At 37.7% G+C, this 14,429-nt stretch overlaps 1 protein-coding gene and 1 long non-coding RNA gene across 8 annotated transcripts in view; both read right to left on the bottom strand.

Annotated features, from left to right (window-relative positions):
* LOC116039732 (major histocompatibility complex class I-related gene protein-like) overlaps nucleotides 1-14,429 on the bottom strand; it is a 112,765-nt gene that overhangs the window by 12,157 nt on the left and 86,179 nt on the right. Inside the window, exon 1 of one of the 7 annotated variants that reach the window (XM_035992787.1) lies at nucleotides 3,485-3,675. The exons of the other annotated variants lie outside the window; for them this stretch is intronic. Within the exon in view, the coding sequence (XP_035848680.1) occupies nucleotides 3,485-3,542 (58 nt within the window). The 5' untranslated portion in view covers nucleotides 3,543-3,675. Of the gene's footprint in view, nucleotides 1-3,484; nucleotides 3,676-14,429 lie in introns of those variants that run through there. 7 annotated transcript variants of the gene reach the window in all.
* LOC118493293 lies at nucleotides 9,514-12,790 on the bottom strand. Its single transcript, XR_004895283.1, has 3 exons — nucleotides 12,781-12,790; nucleotides 12,457-12,489; nucleotides 9,514-9,717 (listed from the first exon to the last, which is right to left on the bottom strand). It is a non-coding gene; the product is annotated as an uncharacterized LOC118493293 (long non-coding RNA).

Below are 14,429 nucleotides of genomic sequence, written 5' to 3'. Positions count from 1 at the left end.
ATCTTCAAATAAAAATAAAATCTCTTCACATGAATAAAGTAAAAACCCGTAGTAACGTCTGAAGTCAAAGAAGGTAAATCTAAAGTAGATCAGGACCTTCAGGACATTTAGAGAAGAATCTCAACCAGTTGTAATCTTGACCCAGTTCTCTGGATCTTTAACAGATTGACGCTGCATCGTTACGTCTCTACACAGTTCTAGAAATCACTCAACTATCTTATTTTCCTGAACACAGAATCAAACAGAAGAAGATTACATCCAAGACCTCCTAATAATCTCTGTGGTGAAGTCAAGAAATACACAAATACATTTACAGATAAACGTCTTTCTTCAGAAACTCTTCACTTTAATATTTCTGATGATTTGGTCTTGAAAATGTTTTTCATTCTGAAATCAAACGTGGACTAAGTCCATATTTAGGTCCTGCAGGTGAGTTCCTGCCTTTCATTGGTAGAAAGCAGTTTGTAAAAACACGTCAATGTGAAGAGAAACTAGTTTAGTTTCCAGTTAGTGGAGTCATTTCTTCTTCAGGAAGCATCTTTAGTAGTTTACACTCCTCATGATCTGAAATCACAAACCTCCCACCACAATACAAACGCTGCGTGGGATTCTGATGGGATTTTCTATATTCAACATGTTAAAAACATTTTCTATTTGATGATATAAAGTCTCTTATGGTCTCTATTTGATTCTATAAATTGAGACCAATGACGACTTCTGTTCCTTCTTCTGAGGTTATTTAAACCAAATCTGAACTCTGAGAGTTTGTTGAAGGTAAAACTTGCAGCACTTCTCTTTCTACGCTTCAGAAATGGCTTCTTTAACTGTTTTATTATTATTTATTTATTCTTTAGTTTCACTATTTTAATTATTGTGTCCACTTGTATAACCAAGTTCTTTTTTCTTTCTGTTTTGTTTTTAGAATTTTTCTTTTTCCTTTCACTCATTTATTTTGTCTGGATTTCCAATTATGTTTGTGTTGTCTTCCCTTCAACCTTCAAAAAAACACTTTTTTTTTTCTGACATTTTTGACGCCTTTTTTTCACAATTTGTTTTTGCTTTTTCCAACGTTTTAAATTTTCAATTTTTTCTTCTACACATTTTCAGCGCTTATTTCTATGTCCCATATTTTCTGATATAAAACAAAAATTTAAAACGGGTCAATGTGACCCGAAGTCAACACAAGGTTTAAGTATTTCATTCCATTCTTTTCTACGTATATATTATGTATTTATTTTATTTTTTCTTTAAATCAGAAAAAGATGCATATTTCCAATGTGTTTCTAATAAAATTTTGAATTAAAAAAAAAAAGAAAAAAAAGAAATGGGTTTCTTTGCTCTTTTCTTGCTGCTTTCATTTTTCATATTCCAGTAAGAATGGATTATATATTTAGGATGTTGTTGTTGTCAGAGGGTTTGGGAATTTTAAATGTAGGAATAACAACAAGAAATAAATATCTGACTCAGTTTCTTATTTTAATCTTTATGTTTATATATTAACTTTAGAACTCAATTTAAATGTAATTCTAAATATCTTTAATTACCAATTATGAGTAAAAAACTTCTGAATTTTAAGGCGATCTCATAAAAATGTGAACGGACACAACTTGATATTTGAGAACGTTCTCTTTGTAGAAAGTAATATATAGTTATAATATTTGATGGTCTGTTTCAGAATCCTCCACTGTCCTCTGCTCTCTGAATCAACACACATCACATTTCTTTACAATTCTCCTCTAGTCACCAAAACATCTTTTACAAATCTGTCCCAGAATCAATAAATGAATAGATTAATATTTAAACAACAGTAGAGCTCGGTGATGCTGGATCTTTGAGGCTGATACTGATATCAATACTTTTAGTTTGGTTTTAAAATCTGATATAACAGTCGATGGTCTTTAAAATATATATATGGACACAACATAAATAATGAGTGTGACCCAGATCCACACTGATCAGAACATCTCCCAGTTTAAAGATCAACTTGTGCTCTCTGGTGGACAAACTATGTAATGATGACTGTGTTTCTAAATGAGCTCAGACCTAGTTTACTGTTTCCTGTTATCAGCCAACATATCCACTGATACCAATATATCTGCAATAAGATGATATCAGCTGATAATATGATGGAGGATTTATCTTCAAGCTGTAAACAGCTAAACTCAGTCAACTATATTCATGTTTCAGTTTGTGGAGTCAAACTGTGGAATTATCTGATGAATGGCTTCAAATGTTGATTTCTTTGAGTTGCAATTTTTATTTTATAGTGAGCAAAACAACCAGTGTAACAATCTGATGTACAAATAGCTATTATATCTATTCTATCCTTCCCTATCGCCCCCCCCCACCCTGTAACCCCCGACAACAAGAGGGATCAACAACAACTCAATCAATCAATACAATCTATAAATTAAATCACAAATATTCAAACATTCATCCTCAGCACACATGAAGACGTTTAAGATTAAAATATATCTTAAAGATGATAGAATTATAGAGGTCAGACAGTAGGTGATATGAACTTCATATTTATGTTTAAAAGGTTGTTATTGATTATGTATTTAGGTTTGTCTGTGCTCACATTTTGACTAATGGACTTTACATTAGTGAAAGATGGGAACTATTGAACCAACGAAGCAGGAAGTTGTTTGGCTTCAGGAGGAAAACAACGACCTCAGCTGACTGGTTGGTTAAGTTAACAATCTAGTGGCCGGGTTGGTTCAGTGGGTAGAGCAGGCGCACATATACTGAGAGGCGTATGCCTCGACGCAGAGGTCCAGCGTTCGAGTCCGACCTGTGACGATTTCCTGCATTCCTCCCCTCTTCCTCACCTAGCTGTCCTATCCATTAAAGGCGGAAAAGCCCCAAAAATAATCTAAACCTACACGGTCTGCTGTTCTGCGGAGTCATGCTGCCATTTTAACATTAAGATCGATCAGACAGTTTCGGTCTTAATGCTCCTGATATTATCAAATAATGGCTCAAAAACACACTTCTGTCCTTTTCACAATTTCACTAAAGGCTGGTATCTTTAAAAATAAAAATGGAGGGATCAACCAAAAAGACCCGATTTACTGACTTTAACGTCAACTTTAAGATAGTTAATGCGTTTGTTACTTTTCTTTCTTTTTTTTTCTTTTTTTTTGAATTTTTGGGCATTTCTGCCTTTATTGGAGAGGAAAGTGAAGACATGAAAGGAGAGAGAGGGTGAAGACATGCAGGAAAACCGTCACAGGTCGGATTCCAACCGTCGACCTTCTGCGTCGAGGACTAAACACCATATGCGCGCCCGCCACACCAACCGAGCCAAACGGCCACAGTTTGTTACTTTTAACATATTTTCATATTTTTTAACGCTTCAAGTCCTGGAACTAAACATCAAAGATTGAACCTTAAACGCAATAATACAGTTTATGAAGACAAGAAGTTTTTTTCTTTTTCTTTTACATTCTACTAATAAATAATAATAAAAATCTGAACTGACCTGCCGCCGCGTCTTGTACCACGAGGCCCAGGAGGAGCAGAACAAGCCAGGTCTTCATTGTGAGCTGTATCTTCTAACCTTTGATAGACTTATTAACAACTTCTATGTTTGATTCTCCAGAGGAACAGACACCGTCCTTCCAGTTCAAGGATCCAGGGTGAAGTGAGGATAAAACCAGGAGGAGCGCTGTCTTCAACCTTCATCTGACCAATGGGAATTTAGACTGAGCATCAACGTCACTTGTTACTCAGTGAAACGGACCCAGTGAGGTTATGAACGAAAGAGAAAGTAGAATGATGTTATTTCAGCCTTCAGGGGATGGGGAGACATGCGGGACTTTATTTCTTTTGTTTAGTTTATTACGATCCACAGATACACAACGTAGCTTATATAACATAAATAGTGAAAACAAAGAAAACGTGTCACCTTAATTCATACAGTGTCGTCTTAAGGGGAGACACCCCAGACAAACCCATCATTTTTCAATTTTGAGTTTCTGGGCTATTTTGCTTCCATAACATTCGATTTTGAACTTTGTTAAGCACTTTGGTCAACTATGGTTATTTTTAAACGTGCTATATAAATAAAATTGAACTGAACTGAACATTGGAGAAAAAAAACATACAAAATACACATTTAGGTGTTTATTTTACTACACTTTGTCTATTTGGACCTGCACATTTCTCCTAAACTCACCAAAAGTTAGCATTAGATAATGCCTCATTTGCATATTTAAACATAACATTTAATACACTTAATACAAAAATATATGTCTCAATGTAAGTAATTAAGTGGGGAAGTTTCATGTTGACATCTGTTAGTTCATTATTTTGTCCTATTCACCTGGGGTGTCTCCCCTTATCTTGTTTATAATCTAATAAACTAATATAATATTAATATTATGAATAATTTCAGCCTGTGTGAGAGGATGGGGAGACATGCAGGGCTTTATTCTGGTTTCTCAGCTGTGTTCACATATGAAAGGAGTATTCTACCTTCTGCTGCTCAGATCTTCTAGAATGATCTGTAGGCTATAATGTAAGTGTAAGAATTATTAGCAGGATGAATATGTATATCCGTAACAGCAGGCAGATTCTGCCACCTAGTGGGAATAGTGGGAATTCAGTAATGTAATATAATGTAATATAATGTAATATAATATAATATAATATAATGTAATGTAATGTAATATAATGTAATATAATGTAATATAATATAATGTAATGTGCAGACATGTATTAAATCTTGTGGGAGGTCAGAGGTCACTGTCAGCTACAGATCAGATACTCTACAGTTTGTGGGGGTGCAGTAGTGTCTTATTCTTCTTGTGTTCTGTGTGGCTGATTGAAAACAGTCCTGATCAAAAATATCGACAACAAACAACAACTTCAAGAGTGCTTTCATTGATGTTGTAGTGAGTAAATGTGCTGAGGTGACTTTGAGATGAAAACAAGAAGCAAAAAGAAATGAAAGTGAAGAAGAAAGAGAGTGTGAGAGCTTCTTAAAGCAAAGATGAGATGAGGTGATCTGTGTGTGACAGGCTGAATGCTCCTGAACTGATCTGGAGCTGTGGACGCTGAAAACTGCTTCAACAAGAGAAATGGAACACCTCTGTTGATGTTTGAACACCTGATGCTGGTTTTCATTTTTCTCTTGCTTTGGTGCTGTTTATACTCTCTTTCCATCCTCACTTATTGTTGCTGAAGCTCTTTATAAAACATTATAGAGTTTCTGTTTAATAAGAAAACTCAGATCTTTTGTTCTCACTTCTTCATCTGAGACATTATTATTCATAATTATTACACAAACAGATCAATATGTATCACATCTTTTATCCAGACAATATTTATATTGTTTCTGTGACTCTTTCTGCTCACTGCTGATCAATACCTGAGTCTATATCACTGCTGATCAATACCTGAGTCTATATCACTGCTGATCAATACCTGAGTCTATATCACTGCTGATCAATACCTGAGTCTATATCACTGCTGATCAATACCTGAGTCTATATCACTGCTGATCAATACCTGAGTCTATATCACTGCTGATCAATACCTGAGTCTATATCACTGCTGATCAATACCTGAGTCTATCACTGCTGATCAATACCTGAGTCTATATCCCTGCTGATCAATACCTGAGTCTATATCACTGCTGATCAATACCTGAGTCTATATCACTGCTGATCAATACCTGAGTCTATCACTGCTGATCAATACCTGAGTCTATATCCCTGCTGATCAATACCTGAGTCTATATCACTGCTGATCAATACCTGAGTCTATATCACTGCTGATCAATACCTGAATCTATCCCTGCTGATCAATACCTGAGTCTATATCACTGCTGATCAATACCTGAATCTATCCCTGCTGATCAATACCTGAGTCTATATCCCTGCTGATCAATACCTGAGTCTATATCCCTGCTGATCAATACCTGAGTCTATATCACTGCTGATCAATACCTGAATCTATCCCTGCTGATCGATACCTGAGTCTATATCACTGCTGATCAATACCTGAGTCTATATCCCTGCTGATCAATACCTGAGTCTATATCCCTGCTGATCAATACCTGAGTCTATATCCCTGCTGATCAATACCTGAGTCTATATCCCTGCTGATCAATACCTGAGTCTATATCCCTGCTGATCAATACCTGAGTCTATATCACTGCTGATCAATACCTGAGTCTATATCACTGCTGATCAATACCTGAGTCTATATCACTGCTGATCAATACCTGAGTCTATATCACTGCTGATCAATACCTGAGTCTATATCCCTGCTGATCAATACCTGAGTCTATATTCCTGCTGATCAATACCTGAGTCTATATCCCTGCTGATCAATACCTGAGTCTATATTCCTGCTGATCAATACCTGAGTCTGTCTCCAGAGCAGTCAGCAGAGTGGCAGCGCCCCCTGTGGAGGATTCTTGTATCTCCTCTGAAATGAAGACCAATCAAATCAAATCCATGTAGAATGGATTTAGTGTCAATGAACAGCCTCACTGCTGCCTGGAACCTTAAAATACCTTTAACAAAGAGGAACTCAGGAAAAATCATTTATCTTATGAAACTACTACCAACAAACTACAAACTACAAATAAACTCTTTAGTGATTTCACTCACACACACACTCACTCACACACACACACACACACACACACACACACACACACACACACACACACACACACACAGCAGAGCCGAGCCGAGAACAAACTACAAATAAACTCTTTTCATCTCATTTTTTCCAGAAGAACTTTATTCATGAATAAAACCATAATCTGTGAAAATTGTAGTAAAAATGTTGGATGTTTCACTCGATACAGTAATGTCCTTAATAATCCCACACACACACACACACACACACACACACACACACACACACACACACACAAATTGTAATGACAGAACATCTCAAAGAAAAAGTCTAAAGAAAAATCAGCCATAAATTCAAATAAACATATTACAACTCCAAATTAGACAATTATTTTCCTCTTTATATTTTATTTACACATGATGTCTGACTGGTGTCATTTTTAAATGAAGAACAAACTCCAGTTCATCACATAAAAACAGCTTCTTGTGAATAAAACCTTCTTCTAAAGACTCAGCCAGCTGCACAGACTGCAGATGATCTCTCCACCATTACAGAGAGTTTATTAGTGCTGTTGATGACAGGACAGGACACAGAGACACAGCAGCATCAGGAGGACTGGTAGAGAGGAACTCCACCATGGTGTCCAGGGGACAGGACAGGACACAGAGACACAGCAGCATCAGGAGGACTGGTAGAGAGGAACTCCACCATGGTGTCCAGGTGACAGGACAGGACACAGAGACACAGCAGCATCAGGAGGACTGGTAGAGAGGAACTCACTACATTTAAAAAAGTTCTCTGACATGTTTTTGACCTTCTTTCCTAAAATAACTACATTATTTTCTCATTAAGAAAAAAACATGTTTTCATGATCATCATCCCTGAACTGATGTTTTCTCTCTAAAGCCTCATTCCAAGAGCCTTTTCTTACTTTATTAAGTTGCAAAAGAAGGACTTCCTCAGCCTTCTGTAGATTTGCCGATGAAATCATTGTTCTTCCCCAAATGAAAAACAAAGTCACTGTCCTCATTTAACAACTTCTGCCAGGGGTCAAAATCAAAAAAGGTTTTAGAAATCTATCCAGGAATTAATTTTCTTTCAAACAGATATATTACTTCAACTTCACGTGAGGAACTGATGATGGAAGAGATGTGTTTCTGTGTATGGACAAATATTTCCTCATTGATTTTGTCCCCTCTACCCTTTGTTAAAGAGAACAATACATAGGCCTACTTTATGTCTTAAATAATATCTCCAGATCAATACAGCGTAGAGACTTACTTAGAGAAATGCGCCGTTTCAACGAGGTCCTCTAACATGTGTAAGGTTACAACCCCCCCCCAATAATCAGAAAAGGCCAGGTTAATGGAGTCATTAAATGACAGAGTGGTGCGGCAAGTAAATATTTGTTGTTAAGATGTGCATAATTTCTAAAAAATAAAAAATAAATCCTGAAACAAGTGTAATGTTCTGAAGATTGAGATAGTTTTGAACAACACAGCAGATTATTTAATGAATAATAATAATATTTAGATGTATAAAGACATTTGCATGCAGAAAAGGCACAATTTGTTGCAGAAAAGTTCACCAGAATGCAGGAAATGAAGCGTTTGATGCTCCAAATTTCCTGGGGGACGACCACCAGACAGGAGATCTCAACAGCCCCCCCCCCACAATGTTGAACCCAAAGTTACGTCCCTTGCTGTTAACATAGACCTGCTGACTCTGCTGCTATTAATCACACCACTGTCACTTCACATCAAAATCTTTGTCTCCAAATGCTCTAGCATAGTTTCTATTTTTGAATCCTCTTAGTTTGATAAACTTCCTATTTATTTCTTGTACTTTCTCTATTGATCTGTATTTCTGTGGCCGTGCTGCTGCAACAACTGGATTTCCCCGCCAGAGATCAATAAAGGCTGATCTTATCTCCCCTCTTCATGATCCAACATCTACAGGTTAGGGTCACGTTCATTAAGGCTCTGTGAGAACACTGAATACTCAGAAGTTACAAAAAACAGTAAGCATATGTGTGGATTTACAAAAAGAGCCAGACGTCTGGAGTATTACAAGTTTGACTGAACAGCAAAACAAGAATAAAAGATAAATTATATTCAATGTCTGCAGAAACACAACAGAGGGAAACTGTCCCTAAATTCATGTAATTATTTCATAAAAATAATAATGGCATTATATGAATGCTAAGAAACGTATGAATGGAAACATCCCACATTTTATTTTTAATTGTCATTCCTGTGTGCTGTGCTGGTATTTTAAAAGGTTTAGTAACAGACAGCTTATGTTGTGCCAATAAGATTTGTCTTCTGAACATTCATGATTTAAAAATGACAAAATAGACACAATTTAAATGAAAGTACGTTGATATATAATCATGTGTAGCCTTCTCTGGAACGTACCACAAATGTAGCTGCTGAGATAAACTGAAGTCATCAAAGTAAGATGCTGATAATCACAACATGGAGAACATCAACTTTGGTTTTTTCAACCAGGAAAAAGTGGTTTTGTTGTCGATTCCATCTGTTGTTTTATTTTCATTATGATAAAAATGTTACTAAACAAGCTGCCAATGTGAAGGTCCTCTTTTTAAAACAACTATTTCAGACGCTGTGAGTCATCCATATTCAATTCATCTTTCCTTTATATCAATAAACTAAAGATCATAAAGTTTACAGCACAAAGGACAGAAACAAACTAAATGTAGCCACAATATTCATATAATTTTAACTACAGTCACAGATGTGTAAGCATGTGGAATCACAAAAAGAGAAGATTTGGAATATTAAGGACTTTATTGAAAAGAAAAACAGACGTACAAAAGGAATAAAATGTCAGGACAACTTCATTCAACATCATTCCTTCTTGAAGCTTATATATTGTGTATATATACTGCAGTGATGCAAAACTCGGTCCAGGAGGAACACAGATAGAGACCATTTACACCTCCGGGACATTTCGGGGGTCTAATCTCTGCAGCATGTGACATTCAATCCATGTTGGTGGTGAGGTGGCCCTTTTGTTTGGATTACAGATTGTGTAAAATAAATGTAAATAACAACGTTTAATGTTGCCAATTTCTTCACCCTCCTCTTCACACCATACCTGTCCGGACAAATACAAAAAAAAAATATAAATGAACAGTGCAAAGAGTAATGATATCTCAATAATGTATACATTATGGAAAGCTGTGAAACCACTGGGATGTACTATAACAGTAAATTCATTTCTCAAAACATGCATAAATACAGGTGATATTTCAGACAGACAGCCAGTAGTTACCTGTGTTCAATGGTGTGCTGCTGTTTACAACTTCATTAGAAGCATTATGAGAGCTACCTGAAGAAGTGTCTGACCCTGAAGTAGGGCTGGGACGGTTACCGCATTACCGCAATACCGCGGTCACGTGACGCCTACCGCGGGTCTGAGCTCGTCACCGTCATCACCGCAAAAAAAAACATTGGCCTGCACGTTGTGTCTAATGACATGGATTCATTGATTCTAACGACATGGATTGGGTCTGATGACAATGTGTCTTACATGGATTCAAGGTTTTTTAAACAAAACTTATTATATTTTTTGGGGGTAACTCCATTCACTTTACCGGCAGTACTGACAATAGATAAAGCCACCGTGTCGTGAGAAGCTCTAGCTTGTTGTTTTATTGTTCACTCACTTTACATCATCTTTGCTATCTCTTTTTCCTCTCTCTTTCCCTCACAGCGGCACTCTACTCCCCGTTACCACTCGCTCTTTCATACACCATGTGTCAGAGATAATATCCTCTTAAGAGGATATTATCTCTGACACATGGTGTATGAAACATGATGGCTGACACCGACAGTGAAATCTGACACGATGGAGGGCATAACGCACAGGACTTTCACCCAGGAGACCGGGGATCGTATCTAGCGTGTGTCTTTAACTGTCCCGTTATTCCCGCGTCATGGAAATGTAAGCCCACCCACGACAACAACAAATAACAATAACAACAACAAAAGCACCTGACCAAGCATCCGTATTTTACGAGATGGGAGTGAGAATGTGTTGGCATTATAGGACTGGTGTCTAGATTGGCTGCAAAATAAGTTGCATGTCGGTCTAATTTGTAGTCGTAATACAGCGAATTATATTTGGACTAGCGACAGAAAGAACTACAACCACCACAGAATAAAAAAACAACAACATTCCAAACGTTCCAAAGCGGTGCGGGAACATTTCAATAAGCATTAGAGGTAGTGTTACATTGATGTAAGAAAATGAAGACCTGTTGGAAATGATTTAAGACCTAAAACACAATACTTGAGCAAATTTAAGACTTTTTAAGGCCTAATATTTTGATTTTGAAATTTTAGTCTTTTTTCAACTTTTGAAGAGCCCGCGGTCACCCTGACTAGGGCTGCAACTAACCAATATTTTCATAGTCGTTGACGTCCTCAAATGTCCTGTTTTGTCTCCAACTCAATATTGAGTTTACTGTCATAAAGGAGCAAAGAAACTAGAAAATATTCACATTTAAGAAATTTATAAAGAATGACTCAAACCAGTAAATCGATTATCAAAATAGTTGGCAGTTAATTTAATAGTTGACAACTAATTGATGAATCTTTGCGAATCTAGTCATGACCAAGTCTGAGTTCTGGCTAACAGGAAGTCTGTGTTGTGAGAAAGTTCTGCCTACCCTCCCAGAACAGCATTAGGCTGTCAGGAACTTTCTTTCTATCATCACTATTTAAGTCATTAAAGTGGGATCAGACAACTTTCCCCCCTATAGCGATTCCAAGTGGTATTATTGTTGGTGCCGCCGGAAGGTTTTCCATTTTCCTCAGAGCTTAGCAGCTTTGGTTGTTCCACCGTCTGCTATTTCCGCTACTGGGGATAGTAACTGTAAAGAACTTACTTTGATACTCTTTGGTATCTGGGGATAGCTGCTGATAACTACCGTATAAAACAAAAGCGCTAGCCTATCTTCTTCCTGTTTTGGTTAACGTACTTCCTTTTTGCCGTAAATTAAGCCTTCATTTCCCAGGTAGATCGTACCCGGTGGCAGACAGAATTGCAGAGTGAAAGCGAGGCTTAGGGAACTAATCTAAACGCAGATGGTGTCACTATTCTACAGCCTTTACATATGCAATCAACATGTACTTCATAATTATAAGTTAAAGCAAAATACTTTTTTTTTAAAATTCCAAACAGGAGAATATAATGTCCACGCTCCATGGCTGTGATTCTGAACAACTGCAGCACCATCCATGGTGCAGAGACGTTATCTAACAAGATAGCCGTTCCCCCTCCCCCACTTCTGTGTGTCCCTACATTAGCATCATTCACTGGACCCAATCTTGGCATTAAATGATTGGATTTGTCTCACATCAGAATAAAGGCAGTTCCTGAGGCTACCTAGCATAGTTTCAGGAGCAGGGCCACACCTCAAACACACCTCTTCCATTATTCCTATAAATACTCTCCTAACCCTCTCCTCTCATTCACTCTCACATTCTGCACCCCTCCCTCCCACCCTCTTCCTGTTCCTCTCCTTTCTCCTCTTCTTTAGGTCCTAAAGGGGTCCGTCGTGCCCGGGTGCTAACGGCGGATTCTCTACCGAAGCCTCCCCACAACGCAGTCACTGTCAAGTCAACTGATGATTACAAGCGACTTCATGCCTCGCATTCCAATCATCTTTCATCATTAAATTGTTGAAGACGTAGGCCTGTCTGGTTGATGGTGTGGTCCTTGCTAGTGAACTGACAGGTTGGTGTTGCTTTGGTACAACATGAAGATGACTGTATGCAGTGCAGCAGGTGATGTGTGAAGCAGACAGAGCCAGTACAGAGCATTAGTTACCGTTCAGTGGCACGGTGCTGTAGATTGCTGGTTCTGAGAAGAACAAAAGACAAAATAACGTGAAGAAGACAGACAGATCTGAATCTGATTGGCTAATCAAAGTTCCTAGGAGAAGAGTCAGATGAAATCATCACGTCTACAAAAACAGAACAGAATAAATCCTCAGGCAGAGAAACCCATCGAGCCCCCCGCCCCACCACACCCCCATAAAAAGGATTAGGTCAATTCTGTCATAATAATTTATAATTAAAAAAACAACAATAAATAACACCACGCACACAGTGTGTGGTGTTATTTATTGTTTGTTTTTTTACATACCGATACTGTCTTGAGTCTTTTCAAGTCTTTTTAAATGTCAAAGTTACAAATGGAAGGATCTTCCCTCCAACTCACTCAAACTGGTTAAATAATATCTATAATATTTAATATTTTTGGGGGGCATTTTAGGCCGTTATTTGTATTTGTATCGATCACAAAAAAGCAACGTAACCCATGTGAACAATTATTTTGCACATTACGTTTTGCAAGTAAACTCTTATTTGGTCTCGTGTTCTGGATGACACGCACACTTTCGCCCCCCCTCCCGAAGGCTAAACTCACTCAGCCAACATCTGAATATATATATTTTATATTATTTATTTTAAGGGGTTTACCAACATTTCAACGTGAAAAAGTCTTACAGTGAAATTTCACAGTTCAAGGTGTTTTCACCCTTTCACTGTTTTTAAGTTCAATAAATGCAACATCTTGAAAAAGTAAACGTCAATGAGTAATCATGTTAAATAATCATGATTTCAATATTGAGCAAAAATAATTGTAATTTCTTCCATAATGGAGCAGCCCTACCTTGTTCTGTATTATTCACGGGTTTTTAAAAAGTCCAAAGAAACCAGTCAGTGGGCCTCATGAAAGAACATTTTCCTATTTTTATCCTAAATCTCTCTCTCTTCTTTCCGAGGGGTTAGCTAAAACAATTCATTCTTCTGGGAGTCTGAGGTCATCAGGTCAGATGATGTTAACGGTGTTTTCCTCCCCCGTCATTTAATAACCAGAGGGGATCGATCTTTGCAGACAGTGTTACCCAGGCTGTGGAATGAACTGAGCCTCTCTTTACGTTGTTCAAACTCTGTTGATTCTTTGCTATTCAAACAGGCTTTTAGTTAGACAAGGGTTTTCACGGCTGTCTGATTTTATCTACCTATGATTTCCTTTGTAAGGTTATTTTTCTATAACCCTCCAAAATGATTGGGAAAAGAGGCATGACCCTCCCCAACAATTTATTGATGCCTCCAGTCGCAACATTACACCAGAAACCTTAACAAAACACATGCATAGTAGCTCAAAACCAAACTGTACCGTTTCAGTATTGACGTCCTCGATGTATGTATATAAAGTACACAAGTTTTACTACTGGATTCACCACATGATTAAGCTGCAATACAGACGTACATAGAGATTCCTGATGAATGATGCAGTGAAGGAAAATAACTAGAGCCCGACTGATATATCGGCGAGCCGATATTGGGCATTTTCCGAACTATTAGTATCGGCATTTATAATGGCCGATATTTTTATTTAGGGAGCCAGTTGAGGTGGTTTGGGCATCTGGTAAGGATGCCCCCTGGGCGCCTCCCTAGGGAGGTGTTCCAGGCACGTCCAGCTGGGAGGAGGCCTCGGGGAAGACCCAGGACTAGGTGGAGGGATTATATCTCCAACCTGGCCTGGGAACGCCTCGGGATCCCCCAGTCGGAGCTGGTTAATGTGGCTCGGGAAAGGGAAGTTTGGGGTCCCCTGCTGGAGCTGCTACCCCCGCGACCCGTTACCGGATAAGTGGAAGAAGATGGATGGATGGATGGATGGATGGATATTTTTATTTATTTATTTATTTTTAATATTCATTCATCAGAATCATTTATAATGACAAATAAATGATTCTGATAAATGAATATTTCAAAAATAAAATATAAAACAGA

Source organism: Sander lucioperca, chromosome 16 (genome assembly GCF_008315115.2).
Source record: "Sander lucioperca isolate FBNREF2018 chromosome 16, SLUC_FBN_1.2, whole genome shotgun sequence".
In the NCBI taxonomy this organism is placed as follows: domain Eukaryota; kingdom Metazoa; phylum Chordata; class Actinopteri; order Perciformes; family Percidae; genus Sander; species Sander lucioperca.
This window is presented reverse-complemented; position numbering and strand designations above follow the sequence as displayed.